The 27,087-nt window shown below is 44.1% G+C and overlaps 1 protein-coding gene across 3 annotated transcripts in view; it reads right to left on the reverse strand.

Annotated features, from left to right (window-relative positions):
• msps (msps cytoskeleton-associated protein 5) overlaps positions 1 to 27,087 on the reverse strand; it is a 107,987-nt gene that overhangs the window by 46,264 nt on the left and 34,636 nt on the right. The window contains exons 14-20 of one of the 3 annotated variants that reach the window (XM_055073963.2): positions 24,256 to 24,498; positions 22,149 to 22,358; positions 17,874 to 17,894; positions 17,631 to 17,753; positions 9,373 to 9,525; positions 3,016 to 3,225; positions 433 to 568 (exon numbers count right to left, since the gene is read on the reverse strand). In XM_055073963.2, the coding sequence (XP_054929938.1) occupies positions 433 to 568; positions 3,016 to 3,225; positions 9,373 to 9,525; positions 17,631 to 17,753; positions 17,874 to 17,894; positions 22,149 to 22,358; positions 24,256 to 24,498 (1,096 nt within the window). Of the gene's footprint in view, positions 1 to 432; positions 569 to 3,015; positions 3,226 to 9,372; positions 9,526 to 17,630; positions 17,754 to 17,873; positions 17,898 to 22,148; positions 22,359 to 24,255; positions 24,499 to 27,087 lie in introns of all 3 variants that reach the window. The other 2 variants (XM_055073962.2, XM_050183308.3) reach the window with 2 other exon arrangements.

Raw genomic sequence — 27,087 nt, forward strand, 5'->3', positions numbered from 1 at the left:
CAGAAAAAGTGTCACATGCTTAATTTACAGTGGTATGATGAGTACCTGCGAAGTTTCTTAGCAAAGAGCTTCTGCTGAAGGCATTGCTGACCTGGAAAGGACATCTCTGTTTACGATAAAGGCAGCATTACGATTAGTGCGGATATCTTGGCTTCTGATTAAATATTAGGTACTGTACTACACTTCAGGCCAAGTTTATGACTAAGTGTTCAACACAGCCTTGTTCAGGAATCGCAAAGGCCCTGCAACCTACTGTAAGCAACTTGAGAGTTTTTGCATAGCGCCCCCACTAGAGCGCACCTAAAATAACTAGGTTTTTTTTGATCCTGTAACCTTGCTCTCAGCGTCACAATTCAGTGGGTGGTGAGCCACCGACACAAATGATGAGCTCTACAAGATCGAGCTGTTGAAAGGGATAAGTGCAGTACGCACCTGCACGTTGGCGTGCGTTCTTGGATGACAGACCCTGCATGAGGTAGTTGAACACTTTGATGCCTGGGAAGACCTTGTAGATGCGCCGGAAGATATCATGCACCCCTTTGCGCACCGTGTCCTTAGGATCCCCAGCCTGCAAGAAAGGGAGGCAAGCGAAAGCCTTACAAACTGGTGCCCATGCTATTCCATTCATAATTGAACATTTGAATACAGGCATGCCCCTTGAATAGAGTTTGCTACTGTATTCATACTGTATTCTCGAAGTTTCTGTTTGAATATAAGGTATAACAGCACTCATTGAAGTTTACAGGGAGACAGTAAAATTAAAGTAGTTACTGTTCAGTTGCGAAAAAGCCAAAGTTGCAGCAGAGATGCACGAATCGCTAAGCAAAAGCACGAAGTACGTTAAAAAAAAAAAAAAAAACATTCACGCCCTTTCAGGCCATATCTTGTGCTTCCTTTTTTCAAAACTCTGCACTTGCGACTTTCCCATAAAGAATGCTATTTCACGCTGATTACGTGCGTGCAATTTGCAACTTGGAAATAGTACCAGGCATACAGTGTTAAAAAAAGGAGAGGCTTGCAAGAAATGATTATTGCTTGGGGACAAGCTAACCCTTAAAAATTGCAAACTTTTCTTGGATTAGCTGGTTTCTACTCAGCATTTCCCAGTCATTCAATAATGATGCATTGCTTTTAAGCTATCTTAAGGCTATTTTCATGATTTAGGCAAAACAGTTTATTAATTAGACAATCTCACCACCATGTTTCCTACGCTTTAAAGGGACACTAAAGTGAAAAATGATTTCTTCTGCATCAGTAAATTACCTTTCTACAACACCAAAAACACCACTCTTACAACGATAAGACATTCGGTAAGCCAGAAAAAGCGCAAGAACGAAATACGGGTGGTGACGCCTACTTAAGTTCCCGCATCTGGTGGCGGTGACGTCATGGATTTTTATGGCATCTTCTAGGGCCTACTAATTATATATAGCAGTACAGATTGACTATATTGTGTTCTAAAGGAACCAAATATTAAACATGGTAAGTTTCGGGAACCTTTACTCAGTCAACGCGGCCCAAATGCAAAAACATACTTTGGAATCCCTGATGTCACGCTGACGTACCTGCGCTGGGGTATGGGCGCAAAATTCAAATACTGGTACTTGGACCTTCATTTTCTCATCTAATAATCAAACTATTTAATTTAAATGACTGCCTGCAGGGTTCTGAAGCAGTTCTTCATTAGTCTAAACTGATTTATTGTTTCGCTTTAGTGTCCCTTTAAACAATCTGGTGGTGTGCTGTTTCTATGGTTCATTATTGTCATGGTATGCCAGGTATGATCACCTCTAATTTGTTTATATAGTTTACAAGCTTCTCAGTTGACAAGAAAGCCCATTTGTGAACTGAATTATATAAAATAATGTTAATAAGCCTTCTTTTTCTTTACTAAACTGACTTGCAATGCAACCTATATTTCCTTTTCAGAAATGAGAAAAAATTCAGTATCTTCAAATTAAAATTTAATTCACAACACAAGATCATGTTGTAGGCTCCCCTTTATTTAAAGCTTATTTTTCTCCAACATTAATAATTTCCACAATTTGAACACCTTCACGACAAATGTTGAATTCAATGTGGTTTGCCCAAATGAAGTCTTCATAAAGTGGTGAAATAAGATTGAATGAAAAGTAGTAAATGGAAGAGCCCCTTTTCCGTTCATAAAACAAATCGGCCATACCTGCTTACTTCATCTCAAAAGCCGATAGCCTCAAGATATGTGATGCAGTTTCCAACTCAAAAGAAAGAGGGTGCAAAAAGAACAAGAAAAAGAAAGAAAGAAAGGAAGACTTTCTGTGTTCTTTTTCCCACTTGAATTAAGTCGCTGCTTCTGTGACAAACTTGCAGCAAGTGGTATGAAAGTATTTCTAAATGTTCCCACCACACAAATACTTCACAGAGCTATTAAACTTTGTTCTCTTCAGACAAAATTCAGATAAAGATTAGCATATAGAAGATTTACAATCCGGATCAGCACGGCAGCCATACAAAATGTGCACCTGTACAAATATGCTGGGCGTCCAAACGTAAGCGGTTCCGAGCTAATTCAGCTAGTTTGGCCCAAAGATGTACCACAAAATGGCATTTCCACGAGCTGCCACGCCACAGGACAAAAAGTACAATTTTGCAAGCGATTCGAGCTCTTATTCAGCAGCACCAGACCTGAGATGTCAATGACTACTGCACTGTCGAAGAGAGCTTTAGTAATATTGCACTCGTGAACATGTAGTGACCGTCCACCACTATGTTGTCCCCGCTTCGTGAAAATCCAGTTTACCTCGCCTTGCCTCGCTGTGGTGCTCATTGCCCTGGCCAATTTACATTGCCTTGCCTTGCCATGGGGGTCATTGACCCCTGCTCTTTCTCGGAACCGAAGCGGCCGCCAGACTGGGGTGCCACCACTCGGCAAACCGCTCAGCAAACCTGCTTCTACTTTTGAATAAAGCCACTCGACTCTCCGTTCTCAACCTGTCAAAACGTGTCTCCCAACAAATAGACGATCATTTACAGCACCTTGAGGATCAGGTACGGCAGGAAGGAAGATGCCTCGAGGTCATGCATCTTATAGCCCGCATCATACAGCGCTGGAAACAGCGCCTGCAGGTACTCCAGAGCCCGCAGCAGAACACTTGGGTTGGTGTCAAAGAAGCGAAGAGTGAGCCACTTGAGCACAAGGTCCACATTGGCACTGGTGGCTTCCACACCACCGGAGCTGCTCAGAAACTGCATAAACACACCCAAGAAAGACTTGTGCATAAGGTAGGCTCCTTAAAACAAAAACAAACAACCAAACAAAACAAAGAACAAAGCCACTTAACCCTTTATAGTCAAGACATAGATATGCAGAAAAAAATTCTTATTTTTTATCTAAATATGCAAAAGACATCAAGAATAAGCATAATCAACAAAAATAAATATCTTGTGCAAATGTTTTTCAGCAATAGGGCAAAAACTCCAGGAAGGAAACTTGAAGTGGGCTTCACCCCAAGCCACCTAAGACTTCATTTTCAATGTTAATAGACATATCTCATCATAGGTTAACTATGGGTGCACATTTCATTTGGATTACATCCCATGTGCGACACCACTGTGGCTGGATATGTTGCACCGGCCTGCCTCCTCGGACCTTGCATTCACAAGACAGCTAGTCGCATGCCAAACTTCTTCTGGTTCGTCCAGTGTTCCTGCTCTAAACCAACAAATGACGCTTGCTGCCTGTCATTCAGTGGTGGCCAAATACATTTAGCCAGAACCTTCCTACGCAATACTGAAACTTGGCAAGAAAAATATTCATTTTTGGCATGTTGCCTGTAGGCAACACTCGTCAATAAAGGGTTAATTATCCCTTGTAGAAATCAATCGAATGATTCAGCTGATGTGATCAATTAAGAATGCCTATTGATTTCAGGGTTGTATGAAGACACATTTAATAATGTGGCCACGACAGCAAAATGTGTAGCTTGAGTTATGTGTTGTATGTTAAAACATAAGTGTCCCACAGCAAGCTGGCAAAATTTGAGCACATCCTGGGTGATATAAAATTTGTCCAATTTCTTAAAATATCGCAGCTGAACCATACAGCAGCCTGGCAACACTAAGCGGTGATGAAATGAATTAGCACTCCCAGAAACTGCACCAGGGATTGGCTCCTTTTCGCAGCTTGAGCTATTAAGCAAATCACAATAGAGAAATTCAATCTCTACTGGGTTCAATCCCAATAGAAAACGCATCACGTGACACCTGTATAACAATGAAGATGCGCCTGCTCTTTACCATGGGTGCCGATGTGGTAGACCCGCACAGTACACCCGCACAGCGAAAATGATGGCTATGTGCGGAACGGTGATTAAGTCATGTGATGCACGGTTCGTGCTTTTATCGGTTGCGCAGAAGGGCCTTACGATAACCTACCTACTGTAAAGATGGGACAGCCCTTCTGTATTTTGGAGGAAAACTGGAAGGCAAACCTTCCTATGCAATAAATGATTGCCATGAAACACTAATCCACTATTAAACTGGGAACCCCTCCTTCATTGGTATTCAGTACAACATAACGTTACCAATTCTTTAGCCTCAGAAGGGAAAGTAAGCCCCTGATTATATTCAACAGACAGTATATTGATAAAAAAATATTTTCCAGACCTTCATATACTACAACTGAGCTGTAGTTAGTGCTGGCATACTAATTTAAAGTTCCCTTTATTCAAGGGACGCTAAAGGCAAATACTAAGTCAAACTAAAGTGATAGATTAGTGCCCAAGAATCTCCAAGGCATCAATATTATCACAAACAGAGCCTCAATAATTGAGAAATTGAGGTAAATGCAGGATGTGATTAGAGACTCCCGCAGGACATTCAAGCCATTGCAAAATGACGAAAGCGCTCCTCAGTTAAATTCCATCACTAGTACTCAACCACTCGTTGCAAAAAATCATCCTTGTATTATAAGACGAAATAAAATGCAACTTGTCCAGTTCTATTTTATTTTTAGAAAATAGCTTACTGAAATTACCCTTGACAATACGACGGGTGGTCAAAAGGTTTCATTTTTGCTTGACTCCGTGCCGCCCATGCTTTTGCGTTTCAGTAGTTTTGTTGTGTAGTGCTGCACTTGTTCTGCTGGCTTGCGAAACTAGAATTCTCTGCTACTTGCAGTTTGTGCAACTTCTATGTGATGTCACGGGATGCCCGAATGATTTACGCCACTTGACGAAAAAACAGATGCAGTGGCGAATCCATCGCTCTGTCTTGGCTTGGTACAGCCATCTGTCGAGTGTTGTTTTACTCAATGATGGCAGCAAAGGATGGTGATGGCATATGCAACGTCACCACTCCCCCGGTTCGGTGGCGGGAGATCTTAATTTTAAAAAAAAGTATTCAGACCCTTCAGATGCAATTTTCTCGTAAACTAAGTTTTTTCTTGGCACGAAACAAGCGTGGCGAGGTTTCTCGAATGGAATTTAAACAGTCCACGTCGACTTAGTATTTCCTTTTAGCGTCCTTTTGAGAGTAGACCATGCTGTATACAGTAAAACCCCATTAATACGTATTTGGTGGGGAACATGGATCAGGTAAGCAATAAGTGATGTACCAATTAACCAACAATAGCAGATGAGCGGCTATACACTTACTGGCCAAAAGAATGTTAATTCTCACTCACACACACGCAGACAAGTTTTATTTGCGAGGAGGCGGCAAGAAATCCTATGTTCACTTGCCACCGTGGTGGCCTTGCAGCAACAATGGAAACCTCAAACTCAGCAAGGCCACAAGCCAGTTTCTCCATCAGGCTCCACTTCTCTGCGAATGCCTTCACGACCGCTAATGTAGTACTAGCTGCATTGGATATGGAATAGCCATCATCCCCGGCGTCATCCATGACGGAGACGTAGAAGTGTTAGGAGCTATAAGAGCAGGAAACATGTAATGGCTGTCATGTTTTAACATTACTATTTGTGGCAACTGCAGTATAGGAAAGGTCCATGCACCACATTTCGCTAATTAGACGCTTGTGATCTTGTCTGATGAGAAAGATCGCTCGTCTAAGTGATTTAGAGCACTTCAAAAGTTCCTTCGTGTTCGAAGGGTGGGCAGTAGTGCTGAAGTTCTGCAGTTTCTTAGCAACTCCAGGCATTGCATTCGTCGGTATTGGTAACTGAAATCGAGAACTAGTATGCATTGGCGAATGCCAAGCCCAGGCGAAAGTGACAAAGTAGTGATACCTTATATGTATCGAAAAATTGTAAACACTATGCACTGACCAGCGATAGCATTAGGTTCAATGGCGACAGGGAGGGGGATTCATCACAACTATATTTAAACTAGAATTACTTATTGAGTGGGGACACATTAACATGGCTTTACTGTATCGGCTTACACACCCAAGTTACGTGAAAAATTTTAGAGACCTTCATAACTAGAACTGAGCTGTAATCAGTGCTGGAATACTAATTTGGAGTTCCCTTCATTCAGCGTAGACCATACTGTATATCTTGATTCATATGTACCCAAGTTACTGATAACTTGCTACATCCTCGTTATGCAATGCTAGGAGATTCAAGCATGTGCTGCACAATCTCTAGCACAAAACTTGTGCGAATTAAAATTTTATGACAAATCTGCAGGTATTTGATTCAAAATCTATTTGCACATCCCTAGTCATCACTTTCTAGCATCTGCATGGGCAACAGAGAATAAACGTCCTAAAAGAGGTACCGTAACGCCAGCAAGTTGGAGCTGTCATACAACTGACCTCGTTGCAAACACGCATTTTGACCGCACAGTAACTGCCTCAATCAGTAGCTAGCTGCTCAAATTTTCAGGACACACCAGAATAACAATGACAACCTCTAAAAAGCACCACTGCATTACAGTAAAACCTCGTTACACCGTACCCACTTAAACAGTAGTTTCGTTTTAAAAGTAGTAGAGTCAAATCCCCGACTCAGCGGCCATTGAACATAATGCGTTTTGTATCCGCATAAACCGTACCAGCTTGTTGCGTACGCATCCATCGGGCGGACCGGCAGAACAACAAGCCTCAGAGATCGGAACAACAGCCTCCAAGCGCCCTGTGCGTTTGCGCGTGAAGCCACATCAACATCAACATCATTTCGACGCCGTGCCAGAGAGTGTTATGGCGTCGTGCAATCGAGAAATCGCGTCGTTCCGAAGCTCAGATAAAAAAGACGCCGGGTGCTCAGCATAGAAGAAAAATTAGACATCGTCCGTGCTATCGAACGTGACACGAAGTCGGCGTTGGCACGCAACAGGGATCTGCTGTTGACTACAGTGTGTGGCATTTGGAATGCGAAGAAGTTGCTCGGCAGCGCTGCTGCGACCGCGAGGACATGTCGGCTACGAGGTTCGACTTTTCGCCATCGTTGCCTGTGTTGTTGCCGAAGTGTCGACTAGCGACAGCGATAAGGACGACACGGAAAGCGACAGCACGGGAGATTCAGGCCCGACAGTGGCATAAGCTGCGCGTTACGTCAGCCTCATGAATGCAATCGTCGCTACGAGAACAGGGGCTCGATAACGTAACTCTATTCCAAATGAAAAGTATTCCAAATTCCGGCACCCGGCAATGAAATAGGCGCCCCCGGGACTTCTGCAGCACTACTGCGCATGTGCACGGAGAATACGCAATGCCAACGAGGAATCTGCGATGCAAGCGTTTGCCGAGAAGAGGGGGCTGGCTGAAAAGCTGGCACACAGCTTCAGCAAGTTTGAGACCGCTGTCGTCATCGTGCTAGGCCGCCGCGGCATCAAACGAAAATAACACTTGTCGTGCGAAGTGAATAAATACTGCATGTTTTTTATGCGAAGCATATTAACGTAGGTTTCGGGCCTTCGCGCGACGCCCGGCGGTGGCCACCATTGACCCTGAAGTGGGGTCACGTGACATGACGTCAAGTGATGACGTCACACAGGCTGCAGATGGGGCCTCATATCGCGCCGTTGGTCGCCTCCCGGCAGTGGCCACCATTGACCTTCAAGTGACCTTCAAGTAGGTCACGTGACATGACGTCACGTGATGACGTCACACCGGCTGCAGATGGGGCCTCCTATCGCGCCGTCGGTCGCCTCCCGGCGGTGGCCACCATTGACCCTGAAGTGAGATCACATGATGTGACGTCACGTGATGACATCACACCGGCTGCAGATGGGGCCTCATATCGCGCCGTCGGACGTCGCCCGGCGGAGGCCTCCACGCTTCGGTTCGCGCCGTCGCGCGCGACGCGGCGGCGGCGCCGCCACCATCGCTGCATCACGTGATATGTGACGTCACGCCAGGGATGAAGCGGCGCGCGCCCGCCGTCGCGTCAGTCTCTGTGCCCGCAACCGCGCCAGCGTCTTTGCGCCGGGCGTGTATGCGGTCAAGATGCCTCCAAACGCTAAGGATACGCTAAGGTTAAGCCCAGTGGATGCTTCGCATCCACTGGGCTTAACCTTGATAAGCCTCCAATTTTTTCCCCTTTCATCACACCCTCTCCGAGTTCAGTTTTCGACAGGTAAGTGGGCGACCTCATGCTATTCGGTTAAAAAGTACTACCGTTTAGTACATACTTTTTCCGAGCTCTGGCCAACTACGGTTTAACAAGGTTTTTCTGTATTAAAAAAAAGCATAATGCAAAAGAGAAAGCTAATGGTACATTTTCAGTGTAATTTTGCCATTTCTGTACTTGAAATGAACAAAGCCTAATACTGTATTTACTCGTGTAATGAACACACACCCCAGATTAGTTGCGAGAAATCTATATTTTTTTTTCCTCACGTAATGAACACACCTCCAACTTTGCTACTGTGCAGTCAGTCCCATGGTCGAACGGCCGTGCTTAAGCTTTTTGAAGAGACTACAATCTGACTCGTGCACATGTGTTTGAAGCAAGCACACTTAATACTTAATGCATCCTTTCCGCCTGGTGTTGGTGCAAAGGCACCTCGCAGATTCGACGAAGAAACGTAACTGGCTCTCTGTAACATACACAGTGTACGTACTTTACGCTGACATTATAGAAGAGCGTGCGGGCGAAATGTGCGGCCAGGCGTGGTGCAGAGGAGAGTTCAGTGAAGAAGGGGTGGCCGACATTTGATCGGCATAGTGGTTATAGTCGGGCGTAGTGTCGAATTAGCGTGTCTGTGGCTCGCTTTTCTGCCTGCCTTGGGTTTTGATGTGTGTGATGAGCCTTAAAAGGCCCCTCACCACGTGCGAAGGTGGGCACAATGAGGAAAGCAACGACGGTCCTTGGCCCACATCCTCCTGTGCAATGCAAGCAGCATAACTCAATGACGACCAAGCCTCTACAGTACAGATCTAACCACAAGGACAGTCGATGAACAAGAAAACAGAGCTGTGAAAAGTCTGACCTCGAGGAGCATGTCAATGGCCTTGATGTGCATCTTGAAATCGGCACTGAAGCAATTGGCCACCAGTGAAGGGGCCCAGTTGGCAACCACCATCTGCTCCTTCAGCTGCTGGTAGAACTCCTCACGTGGAGTGCTGAAGTTCCACTTGAGCAGCTGCAACAAAAGAAAGTAGAAAAAGGAAATGAGACCCTACTGAAAACATTTCCCAAATGAGAGTTCTACGTCCCATATTCCAAAACAGGTGGCAAACAAGCACATTTACAACAGTGGCACATTTATGACAGCCGCATTACGTTTTATAGGCACTTCCATGAACACATTCAGGTGGAACCAAAGAAGAACGGCGAGTCTCTGTTATGGCACGATTTTGCTTTTAAAGAGTTTTGGTATGAGCAGTCTTTCCACACAAGGTAACTGCACTACACGGCACAGCACAGCAGTAACTACACAGCGGGGCAGGCTTAGAATTTTTCTACTTTTATAGCATTCGGGCAAGTGCTTGTCTTCACTGTTCCATAATGAGGCTGTTTAGACATGTTGGCAATACATAAAAAAAAAAAAAGACGAAAAACACACTTAAGCACACAACTAGACGAGGACAGTGAAAGAAGACAGGAGACACATGAGCACTAGTGTCAGCCTTCTTTCACTGTCCTCGTCTAGTTGCACACTTAAAAGCTTTTTGTCACTATTCCCATGTGGATGCATGTTTGTGTTGCACTTGGTGCCATAAACCGATTTGTTTTACAAGTTTTTATAAACATGTCTTACGTTCTGCCAGAATGCAGCAGCACATAGCAGCCGGTTTCAGTTTACTTCAGAAATTTGTTCTTTGTGTGCAGTCATAAATTTGCAGATGACATTGTCCTGTTCAGCAACACTGGGGATGAGTTATAACAAATGATTGAGGACCTTAACAGAGACAGTATAAGAGTGGGGCTGAAGATTAATATGCAGAAGACAAAGATAATGATCAATAGCTCAATGAGCAATAGATCAATTGAAAAAGTTCTGAGTAGACATAATGCTTAGAAAACTGGCAGCTCTCTTTACGAAGTGTCTGTCGACTGCAAGGGTCCCAAAAAACTGGAAGAATGCAAACATACTAATCCACAAAAAGGGAGACTAGAAAAATTATAGGCCCATTAGCTTACTCCCAGTATTATATAAAATATTTATGAAAATAATCTTCAGTAGAATAAGGTCAACACTGCACTTTAGTCAACCAAGGGAACAGGCTGGCTTCAGGAAGGGAGACTCTACAATGGATCACATCCATGTCATTAATCAGGATATCGAAAAATCCACAGAGTATAATAAGCCTCTCTGTATGGCTTTCATAGATTACGAAAAGGCATTTGATTCAGTGGCGATACCAACAGTCATGGAGTACAGAACCCTTACGTAAATACTTTGGAAAATATCTACAGAGGTTCTACAGCCACCTTAATTCTACACAAGAAAAGTAGAAAGATACCCATAAAGAAAGGGGTCAGACATGGAGACACAATCTCTCCAATGCTATTCACTGCGTGCTTGGAAGAAGTATTCAAGCTATTAAACTGGCAAGGCTTAGGAATAAGGATCGACGGCGAATATCTTGGCAACCTTCGGTTTGCTGATGACATTGTTCTATTCAGCAACAATGCAGACGAGTTACAACAAATGATTGAGGACCTTAACATAGAAAGTGTAAGAGTGGGACTGAAGATTAATATGCAGAAGACAAAGATAATGATAAATAACCTGGCAAGGAAACAAGATTTCAAAATCGCAGGTGAGCCTCTAAAGTCTGTGGAGGAATACGTTTACCTAGGTCAATGAATCACAGGGAATCCTGATCATGAGAAGGAAATATACAGGAGAATAAAAATGGGTTGGCGTGCATACGGCAGGCTTTGCCAGATCCTGACTGGGAGCTTACCACTATCATTGAAAAGAAAGGTGTACAGTCACTGCATTCTACCGGTGCCGACATATGGGGCAGAGACTTGGAGACTAACAAAGAAGCTTGAGAACAGGTTAAGGACTGCGAAAAGAGCAATGGAACAAAGAATGTGAGGCATAACCTTAAGAGACGGGAAGAGAGCAGTGTGGATCGGAGAGCAAACAAGGATAGCCGATATTCTGAGCTGGGCAGGTCATGTGATGCGTAGGTTAGATAACCGGCGACCCATTAGGGTTACAGAGTGGACGCCAAGAGAAGAGAAGCGCACTCGAGGATGGCAGAAGACTAGGGGGTTGCTGAAATTAAGAAATTTGCAGGCACTAGCTGGAATCAGTTGGCGCAGGGCAGGGGTAATTGGAGATCGCAAGGAGAGGCCTTCGTCCTGCAGTGGACATAAAATAGGCTGCTGGTGATGACAACTGCTGCTCCAATACCGCATACTATATGGTGTAAATGGTATTAAAAGGCCCCTGAAATGGTTTGAACAAATTTTATGAACACGTAGAACACAGCCACTCCTTATACGGGGTGCGGTGCGGGGCCGCGGTATCTATAGAAAAATAGCAACAGCGACGTTTTCGTGGATCTATCATACGGTGACAACTGATAAAGTGAAAGCCCCAAAATTAACCATTTTGCCCATCAGTTTAACGACCATTCAGAATAATTAATGATTTGCCGCAATCTTCTGAAGTTCATAATAAGGAGATTTCACTGTATTGCTGTAGCCAAGTGAAAAAAGTTTGAGCAGCATAATCGTGAACACGTTCTCTTTATAAATGCTCAAAATGTTTTAATTATTTGTACTAGAGGCTTCAAAATTCAGCCAATTATAGAGTTTTCTATGTAGCTGTTATAGTTTGAGTTACGCGAGGCACAATGGCAAAATATACAGTCATCATTGTGGGCACTCTTCTTTAAGTCGAAAATTTTCACCACAAGCATTGTGCTGTAGCTTATTCAGCTTTTTGTATACCGCAAATTGCCAATATCTAGCCAAACAGCGTGTACAATTACTGCAACTATGGAGAAGTCTGGACTCTTCAACAAATTTCTTTTTTTTCCAATTCCCTGGAATATAACCTTGTACTTTTGCAAATACTGCTGAAAGATATTGCAATTTCAAGTATATATTAGTATTGTTCACATCCTCAAGAGTACGTATATCGAATTTCATTAGTACTATAGGGCAATTATATGTGTACAAGGTTATTTTTATGGGATTGAGGAAAAAGCTTTATTTTTATGGGATTGTGGAAAAAGTTGTGTCCCAATACATTTCTGGTAACCAGTTACCATTACCAGTACTCACGTACGGGGCAGAAACCTGGAGGCTTACGAAAAGGGTTCTACTTAAATTGAGGACGATGCAACGAGCTATAGAAAGAAGAATGATTGGTATAACGTTAAGGGATAAGAAAAGAGCAGATTGGGTGAGGGAACAAACGCGAGTTAATGATATCTTAGTTGAAATCAAGAAAAAGAAATGGGCATGGGCAGGACACGTAATGAGGAGGGAAGATAACTTATGGTCATTAAGAGTTACGGAATGGATTCCAAGGGAAGGAAAGCGTAGCAGAGGGCGGCAGAAAGTTAGGTGGGTGGATGAGATTAAGAAGTTTGCAGGGGCAACATGGCCACAATTAGTACAAGACCGGGGTAGTTGGAGAAGCATGGGAGAGGCCTTTGCCCTGCAGTGGGCATAACCAGGCTGATGATGATGATGACATTTCTTTTTTTCATAGTTCAAGTAATCGTACGCACTGTTCGGATATATACCGGTACTTGGCGGTCTACGAACAGCTATATAAACTACAGCACAATGCTTTTCATGAAAATTTATTGCACAATAGAGTGTCCGCAACATCCCCATATTTTGCCTTTGCTTAGGGCATAGCTCAAGAACTATAGCAGCTACATAAAAACTAGTGACACACAGTCAAACCCACTTATAACAATTTCAAGTGTGACAAAAATTCCATTGTTATAACCGGGTTGCACGAACAAAAAGAAAAAAAAAAGCAACATCGGGGATGGCAGAGCTGTTGTGAGAAAACTATAATGGAGGGGAGGCCAGTTCCTCTCCCCACCACCTTCCTCCATCTGGCTATCAATTGTGTCGACTTCTTTAACTGTTTAACTCTGCTTCCTGCCCACTACGATCACGTGTAACAAGCCGCGGCTGTCGGCATTCAAGAATGGCCCTGCTATAACAACTAGAAAGAGGGGGTCACGGGCGGCAAGTGACATGCGAGCTCTGCTGAGGCATCACTTTGGTGGTCCCAAAAGGGGCCTTTTAAATAATGCTAGAAGGTTGCCGTGGCAGCCTCTCAGCTTGAGAAATCCAGAAAGAACGCTGGGGTGATATTGCCACAAGCATCTCGTCCTGTACTTCTCACTGGCTTGCATGAGAAACCCCCCGTCAGTCAGCCTTGCTTACTTTACGTGAAGCTTGCTGACATCCTTCTCCAAGGCATCGAGGTGCTCCACGTAGTGCAGCGGAAGGTCCTTTGCGAAAATGAAACCCCGGAGGTACTGCATCATCTACAGAGCCTCGTGCGAGGACAACGTTGAGGCAGCCTGCCCTATTGAGTCATTGCTGCCGTTGTCACCGTCACTGTCTCTATGTGATGCAGGCTCATTTGCGACGATGGCCTCATCGGTTCTGACATTTCTAATGAGTCGTCTGCATGTAGAAACTCTTCCTAGTCCTGAAGCATCCTTGTCAACTGTGGACCAAAGTTCACTTCTTCAGTGTGAGCTTTGCAGGCTTCGTATATGCCACTGCTGCCTTGGACAAAGCATGTTTTCCTAAAGCAGTTCCGTACCATAGAAGCACTTACTTTGGACCACACACCAAAGATAAACTGCATGGCCATCAATAGATTGATCTTCAAGTCAGGTTGCTCCCCGTTTGTGTGGCCATGTCCATCAACAAGACTAACTTGTTCAGTAAGCAGCAACGATACGTGACCTTAAAATTGGTGATGACGTCGGTGTCCATGGGCTGCAAACGTGGAAGCTTCTTTCCTGCCGTCATGTTCGAGAGCAGGAAAGAAACTTCCATGCTTGAGAGCTTAGGCATGGAGTGGTGGGTACTACAACTATCTAGGATGAGCGCCACCTTTCACTTAGATTGCTCAATACATTGATTTAACTTGAAGAGCCACTCACAAAAAAGTTGCGTCATCCATGCCTTGCGTTTGCGACGGTAGTGTACCAGTGACCTGGCAGCACCGCAGAAGCAGCAGCGAGTTCTTTTAAGATTTCCCAATGACAAATGCAAGGCACTTGTCGTTCCTGTCCATGTTGGTGCACAAAAACACAGTGAGGCACACAGCTTGCCGTTTTTTGTCGCCCTTACATGTGTCAGCTTTGAGTGCATACGTCTTGGACGACAACATCAGGAATAACAGTCCTGTTTCATCACCATTATTAATGTCGGTGTCAATGTACTTGTCAACGATACACGGCAGCGTTTTCTCCACCTACCGGTACTACTGCTTTGCCTCCACATCAAGCAAAGCTTCCTTGCCAGTGATGGCTTTGTAAACAATGCTGTGCTTTTCTCTGAAGAGCTGTACCCGGCCGCCGCCAGGCTGGAAGCCCACGTTGTTGATGAGTAAGGCAAACTGCTTCACCTTTGTGGCCAGAATTAGCCCAGTGATGGGCAAGTTTATGGCACTGGCACCAGGAAACCAATCGTAGAAGACCTCTTCCACTTCCTTATAGGCACCTTGTCGAACTTCTCTGCCGAGCGCATGATTGTCGACACCATCGGTTGTGACAGTCCGTACTTCTTCATCATGTCGCAGACTTGCTGTTTTTGTAGCCCTTCACGATACTGCACTTTGTTTCCAAATGTATAGCAGTGCGTTCTTTTTGCCACCAATGTCGTGCATTGCCGATGATCACTGGGCGGATCAGCCATCTTTCGTTTCAGTGGAGAGTCAAACAAGGCGGAGAAACCATGTGGCCAGGAACGACTTCGATGCAACCAACAAAGACATGCACGAGTGACATAATCCGTTGGCAGAACTGAGCAGGGCCAGCCAGAAATCAGGGAGCAGTATTGTCAGTGCAGTTGGCGCGGTCCATTCGTGTTCGGAGGGGTGGAAGGGCGATGAAAGAGAGGCGTGCGAGGCTGGTGATGTGGAGAAGGCAGGAAAACGGGTTCTATTGTGCGAGTGTGCAGCGGCTGTTGGAGTGGCGGGCAAGAGTGCAGCGGCTTGAATTTTTCTTTTTCTTTTCCTTTTTAAGGATTCCGCATTCCATTACCTTTAGGCACAGACACCCAGCTGCCAGACTTCATCGTTGTAACTGATAATGTGGCATGAGGGTGCTGTACTAAGTGGGTTATTTCACCATAGAAAACCTAAAAGTTGATGGTACAGCAGCTTCTTGTTATAACCGATATATTGTTGAAACCAGTATTGTTAAAAGTGGGTTCAACCGTATTTGACATCTGCTCGACAAACTCCATAAATGGGTGAATTTTCTTCTAGTAGGAAGCTTTGAGAAGTGTCGCCCCTTAAAGAAAAAGTTCTACCTCTGGAACTGATGCAGTAAGTAACTAAAAGATGCCATAATTTTTTACTGTTATGTCCTAGCAGACTAACATTGTGCACACACTAGCACAAAAAGCACTACTTGGTTATCATCAGTTATGCACGGGAAGTATCAGTGCTTCCTGCTTCTCATCGACGTTTCGTTTCTTCATATGCATGTGTTCGAGATAATTCAGGCAAGTTGCGATCGAGTTCTTGTCATGAGCACCCCGTGCCACAGAGGCAATGCCAGCTACATGCCTACAACTTCCTATAAAAGTTACTCAGAAGGCGACGACGGTTACTCAGCAATGCTGTTGATAGAAATTTGCAACGGAGGATGAGGTTTTTGATGGATTCGAATGAAGTGCAATAAATGTTGGTTTACTGCAACTAAATGTGCTCCAAAATGGGTAAGTTTCGCATTTCATAATGAGTGTACATGCATGCATTGTTCCATCATGCCAACAAAGTGCAAATAGACAAGTCGCATATACTGATGAGACTTACATACAAACTTTTTTCTTTGGAATTTGCAAAATGCAGGAGTGCGATTTGTACAAAGGTGAGACTTATAAATCTGGAAAATACAGTACAGTCGAATCCACTTATAACAATATTCAAGTGCCACGAAAATTCCATTTTTATAACCGATAATTATTACCGGGTTGCATGAAAAAAAAAATCAAAATAGGGCGATGGCAGAGCTGAAGTGAGAAAACTAATGGTGGGGAGGCCAGGACCCCTCCCTACCACCTTCGTCCATCCAGCTACTGATTATGTTCACTTGTTTACCTGCTTCCTGGGCGCTCCGATCACGTGCAACAAGCTGCGGCTGTTGGCGTTATGGCAACTGCAAAGAGGGGTCATGGGCGGCAAGCAATATGGGAGCTCTGTCGAGACATTGCCTTAGTGTCTCCAAAAGGGGCCTTTTAAAGATGTGGGAAGGTTGCTGCGGCAGCCTGTCAGCTTGAGAAATCCAGAAGAAACGCTGAAGCAAGATTGCCACAAGCATCTCGCCATGTACTTCACACTGGCTTGAATGAGAAAACCCCATGTCCGTCAGCCTTGCATGCTTTACGTGAAGTTTGCCGACATCCCTCTCCAAGGCTTCCAGTAGCTCTACGGAAGGTTTCTCACGAGAACGAAGACCCAGAGGGAGGGATTGAATCATCTGCTATGCCTCCTGTGAGGACAACGTTAAGGCAGCCTGCCCTACTGCGTCATACCTGCTGTTGTCGCCATCCGATGCAAGCACGCTTGTGACGATCGCTTCATCAGTTAGAAGCACTTGCTTTCCAAATCTATAGCCGCGCGCTTTCTTTACACCGGCAACATCATGCATTGCCAACGATCAGCGGGCGGATCAGCCATCTTCCATTTCGGTGGAGAGTCAAATGAGGCTGAGAAACCACATGGCCAGGAACGATTTCTGTGCAACTTACAAAGATGAACGCAAACGATTAAAGGTGTTTGCAAAACTGTGCTGAACGAGGATCCAGCGAGCAATCTGGGAGCAGTGCAGTTTTTTTCTTTTCAAGGATTAACCGATTTTGTACGTCACTACTTTTCGGCATGGACACCCAGCAGTCAGACTTCGTCGTTATAACTGATAATGCGGCTTTGAGGCATTGTAGTAAGCGGGTTATTTCACCATGGAAAACACACAAAAGTTGACGGCGCAGCAGCGTCTGATCGTTATAACCGATATCGTTACAAGTGGGTTCAACTGTATGCCCACACGGCGTGGCTATAAAACTAACCTTGAGGGCCCTTTCGAAAGCGATTCGCTGTTCTTTCAAATTGTTCACAGACAGCAGGGGACTCATGTCCACCTCCTCCTCCTTCCGAGATGACTTGCCAGAGCTCCCGGGCTTCACAGGCATCTATATTCCAATCAAAAAGGCAAAAAACAAGGACACATGTAAATGCTAGCACGGCTAGCATCTCAATTTGTTCATGCAAAGAAAAAAAAAAGATTTCTCAAGCTCCTCTCGTTTGCTTACCGCGGATCCAAGGCACGAGTGCTGCTATGCGCATTGGAAGAAAACATGAATTGCACAGTATGTCAAGCAGTTGCCTTGTTTTTCACTGTACTTGTCCACATATACACACAAGAAAACAAAGACCATCCCAACCTCTGTTGATGTGCTTACGGTTGATGCAGGATATGAGTACCTCTGTTATGTGCAATGAGAATATGTAAGCATACATTGAAATCCTAGTATGTGGCCAAATTATTCCCCTGAAAACTACAGATAAATTAAGCTAGAAGTCTCAGATGCCATCACGCCCGTAATCAAATGGCTAGATGCCTTTACTTACCTCTGAAGAGCAAACCAGAACCAGGGAAGGTAATAATTCAAGCATTCTCTTATCCACCTAACATGACTGGCCTGCCCTAGCTACAGGGTACTGCTCAAACTACTGACAAAGTGTGAAAAGGAGTGGAATAGAATCACTACATTATCCTGACCCAGGATTGCCCACAAGAAACTCCTTGCGTTATCCCTGCAACAAAATGGACACCTTACTAGCCACACCAAATGGCATGTACTCAAAAAATAATATGGAGTTAACAAATTAGCTTCTTTTATATACCGTATTTGCTCGCATAATGAACGCACCCCCAACTTTGATACTGTGCAGTCCCACAATCAAACGGCCGTGCTGCAGATTTTTGGAGAGACTACAATCTGACTCTCACACATGCGATTAAAGCAAGTGGACTTAATGCTTAACGCACCCTTTTCACCAGTGCCAGTGCAAAGGTACCTCGTAGATTCGAGAGAGAAAGAAACGCAACTGGCTCTCTGCAACATATGCAGTTTACGTACTTTACACTGACTTAACAGGAGAGTGCACGCGTGCGGGATGCGCAGTAGGGCGCGGTGCACGGAATACATGAAGTAAAGAAGGGGCTGTCAGCACTTGATCGGCATAGTGGTCTTAGTTGGGCATAGTGTCGAATTCACGTGTCTGACTCGCTTTTATGCCTGCCTTGGATTTCGATGTGTGTGAAGGGCCTTAAGTAGAGTTATACACCTGCTTCGGCACATAGAGTTCATCTGCTCACAAAACGGAAACGCTGCTCAGACACCGATACATTTTGATATGCCAATGAGCAGGACGGCTGAGGAAAGACGCACACAGCGTGCTTGTCAAAACAGGTGTGGGCTTTAACGTGATGCTTGCAATAATGGCAGATGACCAGAAGTGGCGGCAAGGACGAGATGGGGCGCGATTAGAGATCGCTGTTGGGAGCGCACATTGAGTTTCGCCATGCGCGGTTGGCCTAGGTCACGCCGACTTTGCACGGCTGACGCGTTGGTTCTTTATTCTATGGTAGAACTACAATGTACACGAAGCGGCCAGCGACCTGAACGGCAGGTCTGGTGGTCCTGATGCAGAGTAAAGTTACGGTTTGCAAATAGTATACATGTATTTTTACTGGAAAGATAAGTTATCTTATGCATGTTGCAAATCACTACAATCTTACTTTAAAATTTTTGCAGTTTCGAAAATGTCGATAGGAAAATTACCCGGCATAATGAATGCACGCCCCAACTTTGCTTCGCTATTGGGAAAAGTGCGTTCATTACGTAGGTATATATGGTATTTTTGTTGAAGAATTCTTTCGTTTATTGACAATATGAAGAAGTGATGGCACTAAGACACATGCTGTCATAAGTATTTAAGACATGTGCAGACTTGCTTTTCTTAAAAGTCTGGGAGGCAATGCAACTTACAAGCTTGTAGCCCACTTCCCAGTGACTCTGAAAAGGAAGTCCTCATGCATTTCTTACTAATAGATTTTTGCTGAGCATGTTTTATGCCAGCAACTACTGCCTTTAAAGAGACACTAAAGGTAAATAATAAGTCAAACTAAAGTGATAGATTAGTGCTCGATAATCTCTAAGGCGTCAATATTATTGCGAACAGGGCCTTAATAATTGAGAAATCGAGGTAAAAGCAGGACATGATTAGAGATCCCCCTGGGACATTCAAGCACATGCCCAATGACGAAAGCACTCCACAGTTAAACTCTGTCACTAGTACTCAACTACTCGTTGCAAAAGACATCCTTGTAGTGTATTATAAGAAGTAAAATGCTACTTGTCCAGTTCTATTTCATGTTTAGAAGAAAGAACTTACTGAAATTACCATTGACAATGACGCGGGCGGTCGAAAGGTTTCATTTTTGCTCGACTCTGCGCCACCCACACTTTCGCGTTTGAGTACCTTCCTGATCGCGCAGTGCTGCGCCGATTTTGCTGGCTCGCGAAACTCGCACAAACTGCAAGTAGCAGAGAATTCAACTTCCATGTGATGTCGTGGGGTACCCGAACGGTCTACGGCACTTGACCAAAAAAAAAGCTGTAGCGGCAAATCCGCCGCTCTGTCTTGGCTCGGTGCCACTGTCTGTCAGGCGTCGTTTTACTCACCGACAGCAGCAAAGGGCGGTGATGGCGTATACAACATCACCACTCCCTCGGTTGGGTGGAGGGAGATTTGAATTTCGAAAAAGGTATTCGGAATCTTCAGATACAATTTTTTCGTAAGCTTAGTCTTTTCTTGGCCCAAAACAAGTGTTGCGAGGTTTTTGGAATGGTATTTAAACAGGCCATGCAGACTTAGTATTTGCCTTTAGTGTCCCTTTAAGTGGCATTGTATTGAGCTACACCAGAAAAAATTCTGTGCAACCATGTCACATTAGTGAATACAATTTCAACATGGCAAACAAAAATCATGATAAATTTTCCACATCTCTAAAACAGCACACGATGGGCTTTTAATTAGCGGAGACGACAAAACATAGCTTGCATTACAAGTGCAGAATCAGCTAATGCACAGTTTAAAGAGCAAGACAGTCCTTCAAAACAATTCCTTTTCCTCATTAACGGAAAACTACATACCGTATTTACTTGCATATTGATCGCACTTTTTGGTAAAAGAAATTGACACAAATTCAGGGTTGCGATCATTACGCGGGTTAAATTTCCCACGAAAAGAAACATTTTCTTTTTTTCATCATCCATTAGCTGCGGGTTGACAAGCAGGCAGCTGCCGCTGTCAGTACGGGACACCAAAACAAGAATGGCGGCCGGAGCAAGCCGAACACACCGAACGCGATTCTTTTTCTTCTCATGAATACATTGCACGCACTGAAACAGTTTCTTCCGTATCAGTAATGAATAATATCGTTAATATCGGCAAGCTTGCGACAATAACCTAGCCATGTCTACTTTGAGGGGACAGAAACAGAGATGGACTTGCGTAGCTGTGGAAACTGCGGCATTTGTCTTCACTGCGATACTAATACAGCATGTTTCCGCTAAGGGTGGGCGGATATCTTAGCTGTGTAACAAGCATCGGCGTACGAATAGGGTATACTTCTAACGTATCTGTGTAAACGTGGCCACTATCGTTGCCACTTGAGATTTGTTGTGTGCCCACGAGTGCAGACGAGAAAAATCGAAAGGCACCTTTTATGTTGTTGTTGCTGACCAAAACCATTATGAAGCCTACAAATAATAAAGCCGAGGCAAGTTTGGTTGTAGCTTTCTTTTTCATGGAAGTGCGGAAAGTTATGAAAGGAATGAAATGGGGCGTCTGCTTAAGAATGTTGGGTGCATGCAGACCGCTTGGTATGTCTTGAAGAGTCGTTCGCGTAGCATTTGACAGATGGTAAGCACGATCACCATTAGCTAGACTCGGCACACGACATATCGCTGCGACAAGTTCAGAGTGCGATCATTACACGGGAAAGAAAAAAGATCGAATTTCGACGACAAAATTCAGCGGTGCGATTATTACGCGAGTGCGATCATTATGCGAGTAAATATGGTAAATATACAGGAAGATGCATAATTTATTAGCTAAAAAGAAAAAAGAACACAAGCACTGTGCAATCTGTAAATGTAACAGCAGTAACTGCAGCCTTATGACCCATTACATTCAAACAAAGTTTTTTTTTAAAGCTTAACCACATTAACTTGCCTTTTACACAAAGGGAAGTCCCTTGATATTGTCGTTATCAATGTTTAGATTACATGCATACGGTGCCCTACGAGGCCTGCACAATAGCGGCGATGGATGCCGACAGCTAAACGCTGTTTTGGGTGGGGGAAAGGGCCTATAAACATGCATCACTGCCAAAAACCCTGTTCTCACTGTGCAGATGTACTGCTTCTTGCAGATTGCCACCTGTGCTTCTGCTTGCTTACTTAGTGTAGTCACATTGCCAAACCAAGATAATACTTTTTTTGTGTGCCACATACCTTGCTCCTCGAGCTGCTCTTGTGCAGGCGGCCGCCGGCACTTCCCCCAACGGCACCCTGTTCCTCTTCAGGTGTAACCGCCTCAGGATGATTGGTCGGCTGTGCGTGGGCAGCCATCGGTGGCGGTGCAGCCGCCGCATGGGAGCTCCCACCCCTCAGAATGGTGGCCTTGCCCTGGGGCGGAACCTTTGCCGGAAGCTGCGGCCGGACCTGCGCAATATTTTTTCACACGGCACTGCCAGTGAGCAATGGTGAAACCGAATTTTTACCACAAGCTTTTCACACTTAGAGGGAACATACTTATCCAATACGAAAGTTGGGAAATAAGATATAACTTGACCTCAATAACTGTTGGTAACACCAGGTCTGGCATTTCAGAACTTTGAAATGTCACGCTAAAGCCATATCACTACCCAATGTCAGCAAATTCTTCCCAGTATGATGACGTTGCTCATAAATAAACAAGAGCATGGCGAGTGTTTCTTCTGGCTACGCTCATGTGTGGCAGCCCTAGCAACCACAGAAACGACATGAGCCAGCGTATCACAACTTGTCTACCGCTTGGGTACTGGAACCAAAGCTAGTTCATAGAAACCAGCAATATAGTTATTTTGGACGTTCCGATGCTTTCCAGCATTTTTTCGAGGGTCTTGACCTTCACTTAATGAAAAAAGTAACAATTAAATGTCGTGTCAGTACTCCTTTAGCCCCTTCACTGCCGATGAAAAGATAACTCGCCATCACAATGAGCATCCTCTGGTGCCGTTGACGAGTTCAATTTGTTGTGAATATTTGGCAATTTTTTCACATGGGTATGTGTTCACTTCCTTGTAATTTTGACAAGAAAATAATACACAATAGCTTTCAAAACATTTTTTTGCACTTCCTAATTTTTTTTTTAGAATTTGGTTGTGGCAATTAATTGGTTAACGGTCAGAGGCATTTAATGCTGCAAGCATTGTAAACGCCTCGATCAAGGTGATGGTGGGCAGCCATCAACAGTCATGGTTTCCCAGGCGGCCTACTTGTTAATGCAAAACAAGTCCAATGCTGCTTCAGTGGGCTGACGAGAACTGACATACACCTGCACACAGCTTCTTGCTTCAAATGCATGCATTGTTACAGTAGAATCTAGACCACACAAATAATGCAGACATAAATTCTGTGATCATACAATTCCATTGTGCGGAATACTGCAAGAATTGCAACATTGACTGCTTCATGCATGAATTTCATGATTGAGTGCTTATGCAGATGTGACCACAATGAAAAACTCAGTGAAAAGAAACTCAACATTTTGAACTATTTTAACCAACGGTTCAATGAAAGGTCATCTGGTCAGGTCACATGATAAAGATGTTGCAGTCACTGACCAAGCAAAGGTTAAAAACGTTTCGAAACCCATCTTTGTTCACACTTTTGCGCATGTGAACACAGAACCCCCACTTGTGTTCCGTAACATCCGTTTTCACTTACGCTTGGTCAGTGACCGCAACTTTTTCAATGAAATATTTTGTGCAGCGCCCAATGTATTTAGTAATATTTTTGTTTTGCAATTTGCATACATGCCCATTTTCTAAAAACTGGCAGCACTACAGTAACGTGATCCCATTTTCACATCAGAAAGACGCCATGCTCAAACAAATCGGCAGAATCAAGCCAATCAAGAGTCAACTTAACATTTGTAGTTTGCTGTGCTGAAATGGGTGCATCTTTACAATTTGCACGCAGCTGTTCAACAGAAACGCTAGTGCACGTGCGCAAACGCTCATGCCAGCAGCACAAGGCAGACTGCTCCGACTTCACTCCACTGCCGAGGGGAAGTGCGTCCACTTGGCTTCGTTGCAGTTTTACAGTCAAGCTGAGTTTGTGTTACTTGCATCTCTGGGAGACATTTATCACAAGTGCAAAATCACTGTTCTCTGCAGAGCTCGAGTGTGGAAATGAGAGTCGAGCAGACCGTAAGCAATGCTCAGCTGAAGCTCATACTCGCCTACCGCTCTAATGCTGGGTAAAACTTCACTGCAAAAATGTACACAGACAAACAATTTCAACCCAGATAGCGCATTAGAAAGGATGAAAAAGGAGGAGGCATGATGCCACCCACCTTGTCCAGCTGAGCCATGACTAGCGTTTTGGAGGAAGCCTTGAGCTTGGAAGTGGCCCGTGCCATGGACTCGTAGCCAAGGTGAAGCATGCACGGAAGGAGCAGGTCCTGAGCCTTCTTACGGACCTCCCCACTACGGTCTTCCAGGCACTGGTAGAGCTGCGGCAGGCACGATGCAAGCTCTGCACCGGGCACTCCCTTGGCGTCGCACGCACCCAGCCGCTCTGCTAGCCAGCCAAACAACTGCAAGAAACAACAGTCAAGGTGACCGGAAAAGGGAGGGCCTGCGTTGTACTTTCCGACAGCCTACTTCCCTCTTTTGTTTGCATTGAAGAGTGAAGCTTGTTTCGAGTATGCGAAAAGCAAAAAAAGAATAGGCTCTCTGCCACAGTCTAAACACAGTACACAACAAGCCATGCATCCTCCTTCAAAACAGTCTTTGCTGGGGTACTTGGTTCATATGTAGGAAAGAGAATAGTGCAAACATAGAAAAAAAAGTAAAAGAGAAATATTATTTAGCATACATTTTTTTTTTTTAAGGTATCCTTCTTAAAGGATACTTTAAAGGATACTTAAAGTATCCTTTAAGCTTCCTTCTTTTTTAGAATGTGCCGCCTGTACAAAACAAGAGTCAGCGAAGTTACATACAACCCAAAAAATAATGCAAGGGCTTTCACATCCTTAAGTCATGGTGTGTGTGCATGTGTGTGTGCTTCAGGAGAGAGGGGGCTTCATAGGAATTTCTATCATGTGCAGTTCTTTAGCATGCACCGAAATCTCAGCACAAGAGCATTTCCAAATCATACACCCCGTCATGCATTTGTGTACTGCAAGTGCCAGAAAGAATTGCAGGAGCTGGAAACTCGTCATAGTTGTCACGTTTCAGACATGGCTCATTGGGATGCAGCCACAAAATAGCCAAAAAACAAAACAGTGACATTGTATTACCAGCACAACACCATAGCCCTCACTGCAGTGGATATACAAGGCCCACTAGGTTGCTCTGTGGTTCAAAGCAACCTTTAGTCAAGAAATTGCTAGTGTTAACTTTGCGTCCGTTGTTCTAACTGAAAAACCACACAGCTATTGCAGTAATCCAAATAGCAATGGCTTTAGCTCTAGGTGTGGTTCACGCAGTCCTCCCCAGTGCTCGTCTACTACCCAAACAAAGTGCCCTAGTGACAGTGCCCTTTATAACAGTTAATTTCGTCTATCTTTTTCCTGGCTTCATTGTCTGTTGGCTTCATGTGGCTCTAGAAGAGCAACATGCTGTCATTCACATAACAAACCTTTGCTGGAGCACAAAATATAATGTAAGCAGTAAAACAAATGGCTACTCCCGAGATTCAACGGCTGCAACCAGTGCTTTTTGACGTGCCCTTGCACACCGCCATTACGGGCATCATTTTTGTTTTGGCGTCTAAACAAAGCCTCCTGAGCAAGGTTCACGCATGAATGGGCATGTGTTATGCGGTCACAGGATATGAGGATGGCAGTGTCTGGCAGAGGAAAAAATCTGTAGAAAACCATAAATGGAAAGAAAGGCAATCCCAGGATAAATCAGCTACTAAGATGAACTATCCAAGCTACAAAAAAAGAGAAATAAAATAAAAGGCAGGAAGGTTAAACAGGTTCCACCTGCTTTGCAACCCTAGTTACAATAGTTCAGAGTTGATTTTATTTATTTACTCTAACGGCATAAAGCGTTACGGAGAGGAGCGGGAAGAACATACACCCGCGTGTACACACATACATAATATGATAGAATTGGTTAAAATTAAGAAAAAAAGTTATGCACAGCTCTTTTTTTTTTTTTTTTAATTGAAGGTTACACTGCTGCTCCACAACTTGTCTGTACACACGAACACTGATAAAACGAAGATAAACACAAGGAAATAAATCGAAGATGTTCCTCACCAATATCAGCTTGTTATGAACAACTAGGTTCGACAGTTACTTAAAGAAATTATCTGCACCTGAACGGACAGTGCCAAAACCTACAACATTGTGGCAAGATAGAGCAGGATCTTCTAAGACAGTGTTTGCCAACAATCTTAATTTTGTTTGCATCTTTTCTAGCTTGGCTTATGAACGCTTCTATCATGGTAATAGTGGATCTCATGGTATTGCAGAAGGATAATTTTATGCTTACAGCTCAAATTATTTTTGAGTTCAATGTCCCTTTAAAAGGTGCCTAAAGAACTGCATACCAACCCCGTTAGAATGAGACTGCAGTGGCCAAGAATCAAACCCACAGCCTTGTGCTTGGCAACGAAATGCATACCTGCCACCATTAAAATTCGTAAGGTCCCACGAATACGATACCGAGTGTGGAGGGAAAAAGCGAATTTTTAATAAGTCTGCCGTGAGCATGTGCCTTTTAAGGATTACACACGCTAATAACCTTTAGATACAGCACAAAACAAACTTGGAACCAAAGGCACTGATAAGGAACACATTGCTTTTTTTTTTACCACAATGACTTTTCTGTTGCCGACGTCACAGCTTCCATAGCTAGTCTGTATAAACTTGCTCGAAGCAAGTACCCCTCTTGTGTCCTTTCACCATTAGAAGATTCCCAATGGAAGGTTCGTAGAAGACGAGTTAACCTTGAACATGAGCAGAGTTTATTTTTTGGAGATACTGATGTAACATTCATAAAATGAGCTCGAATTCCTAAACATTATGAAAAATTTGGAAGAGTTGGCAGTTATGAAAATGCAGAGCCTGTAAGCTGCCACAATAGGCAGCGAGGAGGAAAGTTTGCGTTACTGTATGCGCAATATCTACACACCTGAAACCAGAGAACATTGTTACCGTATTTACTCGAAT

Source organism: Dermacentor andersoni, chromosome 4, assembly GCF_023375885.2.
Source record: "Dermacentor andersoni chromosome 4, qqDerAnde1_hic_scaffold, whole genome shotgun sequence".
Classification (NCBI taxonomy): domain Eukaryota; kingdom Metazoa; phylum Arthropoda; class Arachnida; order Ixodida; family Ixodidae; genus Dermacentor; species Dermacentor andersoni.